Raw genomic sequence first — 12,375 nt, 5'->3', positions numbered from 1 at the left:
CCACCAGGACAACGACCCTAAGCACACAGCCAAGACAACGCAGGAGTGAGAATGGCGCCGGAGGGGATGGCTGCCGTTTTATGGACTCTTGACCAAACGTGCTATTTTGTTAGTTTTTTCTCATTGTTTGTAACTTATTTTGTACATAATGTTGCTGCTACCGTCTCTTATGACCGAAAAGAGCTTCTGGACATCAGAACAGCGATTACTCACCTTGAACTGGACGAATAATTTTTCTTTAATGAGTCGGACTAGAGGGATTTGCTCCAGACACCTGACAGGGCCCTCATCCCAGTCATTCACAGTAGAAATAAAAGGAGATATCGCAGAAGGAGATCGGGGTGCCTGGTAAGGAGCCTGAGACGAGTGGCTAATCTGCCTTTGCCATCGATACTAATTGGCCAATGTACAATCGCTTGATAATAAAGTGGACGAACTACAAGCACGTATATCCTACCAACGGGACATTAAAAACGGTATTATCTTGTTTCACCGAGTCGTGGCTGAACGACGACATGAATAACATACAGCTGGCGGGTTATACACTGTATCGGCAGGATAGAACAGCAGCCTCTGGTAAGACAAGAGGTGGCGGTCTATGTATATTTGTAAACAACAGCTGGTGCAGGAAGTCTCGAGGTTTTGCTAGCCTGAGGTAGAGTATCTCATGATAAGCTGTAGACCACACTATCTACCAAGAGAGTTTTCATCTCTATCCGTTGCCGATGTGAGTAAGACCTTTAAACAGGTCAACATTCAGACGGATTAGCAGGACGTGTACTCCGAGCATGCGCTGACCAACTGGCAAGTGTCTTCACTGACATTTTCAACCTCTCCCTGTCTGAGTCTGTAATACCAACACGTGTCAAGCAGACCACCATAGTCCCTGTGCCCAAGAACACTAAAGGTAACCTGCCTAAATGACTACCGACCCGTAGCACTCACATCTGTAGCCATGAAGTGCTTTGAAAGGCTGGTCATGGCTCACATCAACACCATTATCCCAGAAACCCTAGACCCACTCCAATTTGCATACCGCCCCAACAGATCCACAGATGATGCAATCTCTATTGCGCTCCACACTGACAAAAGGAACACCTATGTGAGAATGCTATTCATTGACTACAGCTCAGCATTCAACACCATAGTGCCCTCAAAGCTTATCACTAAGCTAAGGACCCTGGGACTAAACACCTCCCTCTGCAACTGGATCCTGGACTTCCTGACGGGCCGCCCCCAGGTGGTAAGGGTAATAACACATCCGCCACGCTGATCCTCAACACGGGGGCCCCTCAGGGGTGCGTGCTCAGTCCCCTCCTGTACTCCCTGTTCACTCATGACTGCATAGCCAGGCACGACTCCAACACCATCATTAACTTTGCCGATGACACAACAGTGGTAGTCACTTTAATAACTCTACCTATGTACATATTACCTTGACTAACCGGTGTCCCCGCACATTGACTCGGTACCGGTACCCCCTGTATATAGCCTCGCTATTGTTATTTTACTGCTGCTCTTTAATTATTTGTTACTTTTATTTCTTATTTAAAAAAATATTTAATGTATTTTTGGTATTTTTTTGCTATTCTTTCTTAAAACGGCATTGTTGGTTAAGGGCTTGTAAGTAAGCATTTCAGTGTAAGGTCTACACCTGTTGTATTCAGCGCATGTGACAAATACAATTCGATTTGATTATTTTTTGGGGGGGGGGGACATGTCTCTGAATGTCCTTGAGTGGCCCAGCCAGAGCCCAGACTTGAACCCGATCGAACATCTCTGGAGAGAGCTGAAAATAGCTGTGCAGCGACGCTCCTCATCCAACCTGACAGAGCTTGAGAGGATCTGCAGAGAAGAATGGGAGAAACTCCCCAAATACAGGTGTGCCAAGCTTGTAACGTCATACCCAAGAAGACACAAGGCTGTAATTGCTGAAAAAGGTGCTTCAACAAAGTACTGAGTAAAGAGTCTGAATACTTGTGTAAATGTGACATTTCTTTTTTTTAAATATAAATGTGCAAACATTTCAAAAACCTGTTTTTACTTTGTCATCATGAGTTATTGTGTTTAGATTGATGAGGGGAAAAAAACAATATAACTTTAAAATAAGGCTGTAACGTAACAATGTGGAAAAGGTAAAGGGGTCTGAATAGTTTCCGAATGCACTATACATGTGCCTTGTCTCAAGGTACTGTTTTATTAATCATTTCAAATTTAAATATATTGATATTTATTTATAAAATCACTGACTATAATAGTTTGGAAGACAACATAACACACAATACATTGTTTCTTAGAACAGTCCTATGACCTTAGCGTTAAAGTAAAACAATATCAAAAAAATCTCTGTTTAAAACACTTTTCAAGCTGCTGTATGCGTGTCCCCTCTCGTCTCATATACCCGTGGTGTCCCCATAGTCCTTGTTCCAGCGCACATACAGGCCCAGCGTCTGTGGTCCGACACTCCTCTTGATCTTCTTCAGTGACTCCACGAAATCAGAGAACCGGATATTCCTCACCTGCACAAGGGCACAGAACACTACGGTGATGAAGAGTGCAACAGCAGGGTTCATTCATTCACAGCAAACGGAAGAAAAAAGACAAACTGTGAGGGAACACCTGAACCTGTCCAATGAGAAGCGCTCGTTTTCTGTAGAAAAAAAAAGTTTTGCTATTATTATTTATTCTCGCCCTGGCATGTTTACCGACCGACAGATCATTCGAAAATAAAATTACAAAATGTAGATAGTTTATTTTGATTGTACAAATGTTGTGGCATAAGTGTCGGGAGAGAAAAGTTTTGCTATATGGCGCAAGCGAATTAGCCTACCTTCATCAAAATCTGTGTCTGGAATAAATGCAGGCAGTAGTAGCCAGCCATGCATTAGGATATTTATTAGCCTATCTCGTTGATAATTGAATAGGACTGAGTAAGTAAATCATGTGCATTTTCATCAGTCGGGGTCGTTTACCATTGAACATTGTGTGTGAATGAGTGAAGGAACATAACCATGCGCTTTGAGAGTGATAGTGCAGTAGTAGATCCAATTACAAGTATAAAGTGTGATAAAATGGATCCGAGTATAATGAGATACTCTTACCCTAGACACACTACAGATTGCATACTGCCCCAACAGATCCACGGACGACACAATCGCCATTGCACTGCACACTGCCCTATCCCACCTGTATAAGAGGAACACCTACATTGCATTCGGAAAGTATTCAGACCCCTTGACTTTATCCACATTTTGTTACGTTACAGCCTTATTCTAAAATGGATTAAATAAATAAAAATCCTCATCAATATACACACAATACCCCATAATGACAAAGCAAAAACAATTTTTTTTGAAATTTATTAAAAATAAAAAATAAACCTTATTTACATAAGTATTCAGACCCTTTGCTATGAGACTCGGAATTGAGCTCAGGTGCATCCTGTTTCCATTGATCATCCTTAAGATGTTTCTACAACTTGATTGGATTCCAGCTGTGGTAAATTCAATTGATTGGACATGATTTGGAAAGGCTATATAAAAGTCCCACAGTTGACAGTGCATGTCAGAGCAATAACCAAGCCATGAGGTTGTGTCGAGGCACAGATCTGGAGAAGGGTACAAAAACATTTCTGCAGCATTGAAGGTCCCCAAGAACACAGTGACCTCCATCATTCTTTAATGGAAGAAGTTCGGAACCACCAAGACTCTTCCTAGAGCTGGCCGCCCGGCCAAACTGAGCAATCGTAGGAGAAGGGCTTTGATTAGTTAGGTGCCTAAGGACCTGATGGTCACTCTGATAGTGCTCCAGAGTTCCTCTGTGGAGATGGGAGAACCTTCCAGAAGGACAAGCATCTCTGCAGCACTCCACCAATCAGGCCTTTATGGTAGAGTGGCCAGACGGAAGCCTCTTCTTAGTAAAAGGCACATGACAGCCTGCTTGGAGTTTGCCAAAAGGCACCTAAAGGACTCTCAGACCATGAGAAACAACATTCTCTGGTCTGATGAAACCAAGATTGAACTCTTTGGCCTGAATGCCAAGCGCCACGTCTGGAGGAAACCTGGCACCATCGTTACGGTGAAGCATGGTGGTGGCAGCATCATGTTGTGGGGATGTTTTTCAGCAGTAGGGACTGGGAGACTAGTCAGGGTCGAGGGAAAGATGAACGGAGCAAAGTACAGAGAGATCCTTGATGAAAACCTGCTCCAGAGCGCTCAGGACCTCAGAGTGGGGTAAAGGTTCACCTTCCAACAGGACAACGACCCTAAGCACACAGCCAAGATAACACAGGAGTGGCTTCGGGACAAGTCTCTGAATGTCCTTGAGTGGCCCAGCCAGAGCCTGGACTTGATTACCAACAACGACAAGAGGGAGGAGGTGAGTGCCTTGGCAGAGTGGTGCCAGGAAAATAACCCCTCCCTCAACGTCAACAAAACGAAGGAGCTGATCGTGGACTACAGGAGACAGCAGAGAGAGCACGCCCATCCACATCAACGGGGCTGCAGTGGAGAAGATCAAAAGCTTCAAGTTCCTCGGCGTGCACATCACTGATGACCTGAAATGGTCCATTCACACAGACAGTGTGGTGAAGAAGGCACAACAGCGCCTCTTCAACCTCAGGAGGCTGAACAAATATGTCTTAGCCAAATATTACATTTGTTATTTTTCCTGTGAAGAACATTGCGTTGCATTCCATGTCTGAAATGTGCTGTATAAATAAAGCTTGATTTGATTTGATAGTGTTTTACCCACTTTATTTGTAGTCATAGTTCATCCTGTATAGTGTAACTACTGCTATACACACCTTTTCTATTCCCATACTGTCCATACACACCATTTACATACATATATATTGATTATATTCCGGACTCAGGTTCAGAAGCTAATTTCCAAAAATTCTATCAATTTTGTCATGGGGTTTTGTACTGTGTAAATATATAGTGTATTCTCGACATAGCTCATTCTAATATTTCTACAACTGTACATTGCATTTTAGTTACACTGTTTATACACACTGCATATTTATTTATATACTGGATTCTTGACATAGCCCACTCTAATACAGCGGTACCCAAACTAGGGGTCGCAACCCAATTTCCACAGTAAATGGCTAGGCCCGCTATACTATGAAATCACACACTATTGCAGAGACTTTGATATTACCGGCCGCAATTGATATGGTGAAAACAATGTGGGGAGGCAGAGGCACAGAAACCCACATCAATACCTTTGTCAGATAGCACTTTTAAACAAATCATGTATTATATTGCTAGCAATCAAGAGGAAACTGAATGAATGACTCAAACTCCCCAGCTTATGCTCTCCAAATGGACGTTAGCTGTGAGGCCCGAGATGCCCATCCATTGACTTTTGTTTGCTATACATGTCGTGGAATGCTATTCATGAGGACATATTGTTCTGTCTCACGATTCGCGAGCATGAAACATCACAGGGGATGTTCAGTGTGCTGCGTGTCTATATTGACATAAAGCTGATTCCATATGGGATCGAATGATGGGCTTTTGCACAGATGGGGCTCAATCTATGGCGGGACGGCGGGCAGGCCTCTGCACTCTAGTTATGAATGTGTCTCCCTCTGCCGTATGGACGCATTGTATGATACACTGAGAGCAACTGGCGGCAAAAGAGCTGAGCACAGAACTCAGAGATATACTGCAGCAGGTAACTTCAATTGTAAACTACATCAAACCACAGATATGGGATCAGAGCATGGCAATGTTCTATTTCACACTGAGGCTTTGTGGTTATCGAGGGGGAGTGTTGGAAAGAGTTTTCGCCTTGAGAGAGGAACTGTTGTCATTCACATTGGATGTAAAATAAAACTGACTTGGTTGACTTTCTGTGTAATGAAAATAAAATATGTCTCCTTGCCTATGTAACAGACATATTTGGGAAACTGAACGCAAGCATGCAGGGGAAATACAAAAACAGTATACAGATGAGTGACCAAATCAGTGAATTCAGAGGAAAGAATTCTCATTGGAGAGTCTTTCAAAAGTGAACCACGCCCCCTTCCTTCGGCTGTACATGTTTCTAACAGAAAACAGCATCAGTAACTGTCCCACACGAGTGATGACTGCTCACCTCCAACGCTTGGAAGAGCACTATGGGACCTACTTCCCAATCTGTTTGACTGTGATCCTGGCTCAGTTGACATGCTGGTAAGTGAAATCGAACAGCTGATTGAGCGGTCATGTGACCGAACGCATTCACGGGCCACTACGGAGGAGTTTTGGTCTCACTCTGAGCATTAATGCAGTGTTCAAAACAACTTGGAAATCTCCGACTTCTGACTTCAGTGTGTTCAAGACAACTGGGAACACTGAAAAAAACGAGCTCCGACAGGGAAAAATCTATTTGAACGGTCATCCAACTCGGAATTCCAACTCGGGAACTTCTAGAGCTCCGACTTCCTGACCTGAAGATCACTGACATCATGATTTGACCTCGTATTTTTCCTGAGTTCCCAGTTGTCATGGTACCCTTCGCCAGCTCATATCTGTGGCTGGATTCAGTGCTCTCGTCTGCATTAAAACCAAATATCGATCCAGGTTGGATGTGACAGCAGAGATGAGGTGCGCACTGTCGACCATGCTCGCTGACTTTGAGAAGCGCCAACGCAACATGCATCAAGCACACCCATCTCATTAGTGGTGGTGAGATAAGATACATTATGTCACTCTAATTTGCAATTGACTGTCATAGCCCGACAATAAAAGTATGTGATGGTGAGTTGAGAAGACAAATCAGAAATACTGTTAATGTTTTTTCAATTGACTGCCATAGCCCAAATAAAAAAAGTAAACATTGGCTGTTATTTACATAATTTTTTTCACATGGTTGGGGTCACAAGAGTTTTCAGATATCAAAATGGGGTCGTGGGCCAAAAAGGTTTGGAAACGCCTGCTCTAATATAACTAATAGTGTAAATATCATTCCTAGTATATCTTTTGTAAATGTATCTGGTGTAGATATGTATAGATTCCATTTGGATTACTGTTACAGTGCTTTTTGCATTGTTAATTGGATTTGTTCTGACATTTCTTCATTTCTTTATTTTAACTTTTGGGATTATGTGTGTATTGTTTTGTATTGCTAGGTATTACTACAATACAGTTACTGTTGGAGCTAGAAACACAAGCATTTCGCTGCACCTGCGATAACATCTGAAAATCTGTGTATGCAACTTTAATTTGATATGTTTTTACAATTCCAATTCAAAAAGTCTAAACAGTCTAATTCCAATTCCATCACATTAAGATTTTTTTACATTTGCATTTAATTCAATGTCAATTCTCAAATTCATGAGTGAATTCAATAATTTTTATTTCAAATTAAATTGGAATTGACCCCAACCCTGGTAGATACCCTTTAATTCAAGTGAGCACCAGAAAGATACTTGTTGGTTAGCAGTGTTTCTGTAGTGCACATGTTTGCTAAGAAATCGCCACTGCATTGATGCAAATAATCATGATGTCATTCTGCCAGGTAGGCATAGGCTACTTTGTAGTTAACATTTAATTGAGAAGGTTTTTGGGAAAGCATTATCATTAGCATCATCATTAGCATCATCGCTAACGGCTACACAAATTAGACAAACGCGCACACACAGACAGGGGCATTCCTGATGCATTTTGTTAATGTTTTATGAATTAATACAAGTTCAATACATTTTTGAATATTGTTGAATTCCATTTTAAAATGTTTGGATTCCGTGATACCGCCCCCGTTCTCCGCATCGCAGATTTTATAGGGCCCTAGATAAGTGTGTTTTTGATTAAAATTAAGGCGTTGGCAAATAAAATTAACGTGAAATTTGGCTATAGGAACAGTAGAGTTTGTGGCTAAATGTATTGTAATTTAGGTGGAATGAGAACATCTCTACCAGCCCAGGAAAAACCTCCAAAACCCAGGCCAATGTCCCTGATGAAGTGGCATTCTGCTTATTAAAGAAACACACAAAACACAGCCGCTGTGTTTTTTACAATCTGCCAAGCAAGACTACCAAAAGACCAAAAACTAAAACATGTGGAAAACAAGCATATTCCTCTCCTACTCATTACTTTAAGTCAGGACAACGTGCAAAATACAATTCTGCATTATAAAAACAAACTAAAAAACGCAAGCATAAAAAAAAAGGTATTATAATTTAGAGTAGCAATACCCCGCCTTAAATCTTTGGATCGATTCAATGCAATTCAATCTATGAGGACTGCAACCATAGACATAAAATCGCTATATTTAGCAAGTCTTGAGACCTCTCCAATTACTTTTATTGGTAAAAAAGCCTAGCGACAAATTCAGCTACTTTCAAGCTGCCTTGGAGAGTTTTGCACATAGAATTAGGAATTAGAATAGTAATTTAAAGCTGCAATATGTAACTTTTTGGACGACCTGACCAAATTCACATAGAAATGTGTGTTATAGATCTGTCATTCTCATTGAAAGCAAGTCTAAGAAGCGGTAGATTCTGCATAGTGCATCTTTAATAGGGATCACTATGGTTTTGCCACCAATGGTTTTGCCAGCATCTAGTGACTTTTTCCACTCACAGCAACAACGCACACACAGGCAGGGAGGGGGTGTGCTGCGGGCGAGGGGGCGTAAATGCTAAGCTCGGTACCGTAACTGTGCCGCAGCAAAGCAAATTTGTGCTTTGACGTTGATGCGGCAACAGCAAAACGTAATCTAGCAACAAATCAAGCAGCCAACAGCAATTCTCACAAAAAAATTTGTTGACAACACTGTTCATGCTACTAATAACCCATGCAGACCTGGGCAGAAAATAGTTATATTTTGTAGTTTATTTTAAAATACAAACTTTTCAAATACTCGAGGAAGTCAAATATAGTTTATATAGAGCAGTTGTCACTAACCACTGTAAAAAAATGAATATGTAAAACAACAACGATAAAGGCCTTTTTATATTTTTTTCAGTTTAGCGCTGTTGGCGGTTGGTGGACTTGATTCAGCAGCCCTAGCACCGGGAAGGCAAAGTGTTCCCATTTTGAACCATTTCATGTGTCTCAAGGTAGACCTCCGCATACCCGGCAGGCCCAGAGAGCAAATCAAGTGCACCTATAGGCCTACCACTGGCCAATCAGATAGCTCAGATCATCGTGTCTGGCAGTTTCCTCGAGCCATAGGCTGTAAAAAAGAAGCCTCAGCAAAGTTGATAAAGTGATATTTCAAAAATGTTAAAACTATGACTAGAGATTGACTCAATGAATACTGCAAAGAGCTGCTGTTTTTATGAGTTAATGTTTAAGTTGTTATTCAGCACTTTGTTCAACACTTTAAGCCATAAAATCCACGTTCTCCCTACTTCCACTCATGCTACAACCAGCACTGCAGCTGCAATGAGTGAGTATAGCAAAGTGTTTCACCAGGCGATGATGCAACCAGTCAGGATGCTCTCAATGGTGCAGCTGTAGAACCTTTTGAGGATCTGAGGACCCATGCCAAATCTTTTCAGTCTCCTGAGGGGGAATAGGCTCTGTCGTGCCCTCTTCAAGACTGACATGGTGTGTTTGGACCATGATAATTTGTTGGTGATGTGGACACCAAGGAACTTGAAGCCCTCAACCTAATCCACTACAGCCCGTCGATGAGAATGGGGGCGTGCTCAGTCCTCCTGTAGTCCACAATCATCTCCTTTGTCTTGATCACGTTGAGGGAGAGGTTGTTAACCTGGCACCACACAGCCAAGTCTCTGACCTGTCTCTCCCTATAGGCTGTCTCATCATTGTCGGTGATCAGGTCTACCACTGTTGTGTTGTCGGCAAACTTAATGATGGTGTTGGAGTCGTGCTTGGCCATGCAGTCATGGGTGAACAGGGAGTACAGGAGGGGACTGAGCACGCACCCCTGAGGGGCCCCATTGTTGAGGATCAGCGTGGCAGATGTGTTGTTACCTACCCTTACCACCTGGGGCGGCCTGTCAGGAAGTCCAGGATCCAGTTGCAGAGGGAGGTGTTTAGTCCCTGGGTCCTTAGCTTAGTGATGAGCTTTAAGGGCACTATGGTGTTGAACGCTGAGCTGTAGTCAATGAATAGCATTCTCATGTAGGTGTTCCTTTTGTCCAGGTGGGAAAGGGCAGTGTGGAGTGCAATAGAGATTGCATCATCTGTGGATATGTTGGGGCGGTATGCAAATTGGATTCTGGGATAATGGTGTTGATGTGAGCCATGACCAGCCTTTCAAAGCACTTCAAAGCATATTCATAATATAGCTAACTTAGCTAGTGAACATACAGAGAAAACAAGTTATAATTAACTGGCTAGCTAATTAGCGTTAGCAGTGTTTTCAATGGTGGCAAGTGCAGCTAGCTAACCAGCTAGCAAACAATGGAACAAAAGTATAATTTTGGATTCGAAAACTAGTCCAACAGGCTCTGCATTTCAGGAATCACCCCTGGTGCACTGATCAATTATTTAGCCATTTAAACCATTCATTTTTTCATGAATACTCTGTTTTTGCCACTGCCGTCATTGGTATCCTTGGATTTCAAACGTGAAATGGTCGGACTGGAGTCTGGTTAGTGACGGTTGCTATCCAATGGAGCGCTGCGATTGGTTGTACAAAATTCTGGGCCGGGATTAGTGAAGAGTCAATTCCCACCCCAGCATCTAACGACTTGAAGGAAATCTATCAAACGCTCAGTCTGCTCTGGTCGTGTCTGTGTCAAAGAGTCAGCACACTCAACCCCAGCAATTATTAACTCAAACCCTGGTCCCTGCGACTAATTCAAAAAGTATTATACCAAAAGGTTAAGGTGAGGTCTCTAGATGTTGTATTAAGGTTGTTTCGTGTTTTTACAAGGGGTTCACTTTTTTTTGCATCACTTTTGAATAAAAGTTAATAAAACTTGTATGCCATTATTTTATGAGAATGTGACTATAATAAATAAACAGAAAAATAGCACAGTATGGAATTATAGGTGCGATAATATCAGATATTTGGAGTAGCATATCATGGAATAGGTATTCCCAAATATCGCCGAACCCAAAATATGCTCTTATAAATAAATAAATAACAACACCAAGATTCATAGGTAGAAGTTGCTGCCAAGGGCGCCAAGTTGGCACAGGATGACCACTCTGTAGACAGGCTGCCGAAGGGTGCAGTCAACAACTCAACAACTAGCCATTGTATCTCAAACCGAACACTATCACTCAATATGCACGTTCACGAGTCAATCTCAATGGCTAGTTGTCGAGTCTACGAGGGCTCCACTGCACCCTTCAGCAGCCTCTTAACCGAGTGGGCATCCTGTGCCAACACATCGCCCCTGGCAGCAACTTCTACCCATGAATTTTAACCCATTACCTAGCAACATCATGGCCACTACTACTTTGCCCTCAAAATAGTCATAATGAATCTAAGATAATCATTTATTTGTAATTATTTGCTGAGGTCTTAGTCGTGCAATTTTACATAAGGTCTTTTGTGCTTGAAGGAGTAGTATTTTGGAAGTTTTAAAAAGTGCATGAAAAACAGCTGACCCGACACTGTTTAGAGAAACATTTATGAGAACACAACTTCATCAGCAAGCTGTAAATAAAGGACAAGTTACACGCTGTTTATCAGTGGCCAAAATCACTAGCTTGTTAAGTCCCATCCCTGTGTTTGTCAGTGAAGCTAGCTGTTAGAACTAGTTAGCAGGCACTATGAGCAGGCAGGCTAAGTTTTGGCGAGTTGCTTTGGTGCTTTTTTGTGCTGAAGTAGAGAGATGCCGTTTTGTTTTTATAAGTGTACTAAAACAGGTCGCAGAAGGAGACAATGCTCGCAAATGGGTTTGGAATTTTTGAATATTGACAAGTGGCAGTTGGGATATAAGTGGTCGATTGGTCAAAGGTTTATTATTCAGCCTTTGATGTATACAGTGAATAGTGTAAACGTACCTCGTTTGCGGCCATATTCCTGACTTGTTCTGGACGCAACTCTGAGAATTGAAAGAGATTGCATTAGGAAACAAATAGACAAATTTGTAAAGAGACCAATTGCTGTTCCGATCAAAAAGGTTTGAATGAATTGTGCCGCTTACCTCTGATGGGACCGAGGGACGCATCTTTGGCCAGTGAGGTCAGGTCACTGCCAGAGTAGCCTTCTGTCATTCTGCAAGGATTACACATATACCAAGCATTTCCATTATACCACAATATCTTTATCTACATCTCTTAGATCTCTATACAGTCAGGTCCAAAATTATTGTCACCCTTGATAAAGATGAGCAAAAACGACTAAAATAAATAATACAAATACTGAGCTATATTGTATGCTCCAATTGTTATTTATTTATATTATTTTATACTAATATAATTGCTCAGATAAATAGATTTTGTTTAACAAGTA

General features: G+C 41.9%; 1 protein-coding gene across 2 annotated transcripts in view; it reads right to left on the bottom strand.

Moving 5' to 3' along the window:
- Positions 1-2,102: 2,102 nt before the first annotated feature.
- LOC121572383 (spastin) overlaps positions 2,103-12,375 on the bottom strand; it is a 32,567-nt gene continuing 22,294 nt past the window's right edge. For both annotated transcript variants that reach the window (XM_045222149.1, XM_041884439.2), the window contains 3 exons: positions 12,068-12,138; positions 11,925-11,965; positions 2,103-2,519 (listed from right to left, as the gene is read on the bottom strand). In XM_045222149.1, the coding sequence (XP_045078084.1) occupies positions 2,394-2,519; positions 11,925-11,965; positions 12,068-12,138 (238 nt within the window). In that variant the 3' untranslated portion in view covers positions 2,103-2,393. The remainder of the gene's footprint in view (positions 2,520-11,924; positions 11,966-12,067; positions 12,139-12,375) is intronic.

The sequence above is a fragment of the Coregonus clupeaformis genome, chromosome 8 (genome assembly GCF_020615455.1).
Source record: "Coregonus clupeaformis isolate EN_2021a chromosome 8, ASM2061545v1, whole genome shotgun sequence".
In the NCBI taxonomy this organism is placed as follows: Eukaryota; Metazoa; Chordata; class Actinopteri; order Salmoniformes; family Salmonidae; genus Coregonus; species Coregonus clupeaformis.
The sequence above is the reverse complement of the archived record's forward strand: the minus strand, read 5'-3'. Positions and strand labels throughout refer to the sequence as shown.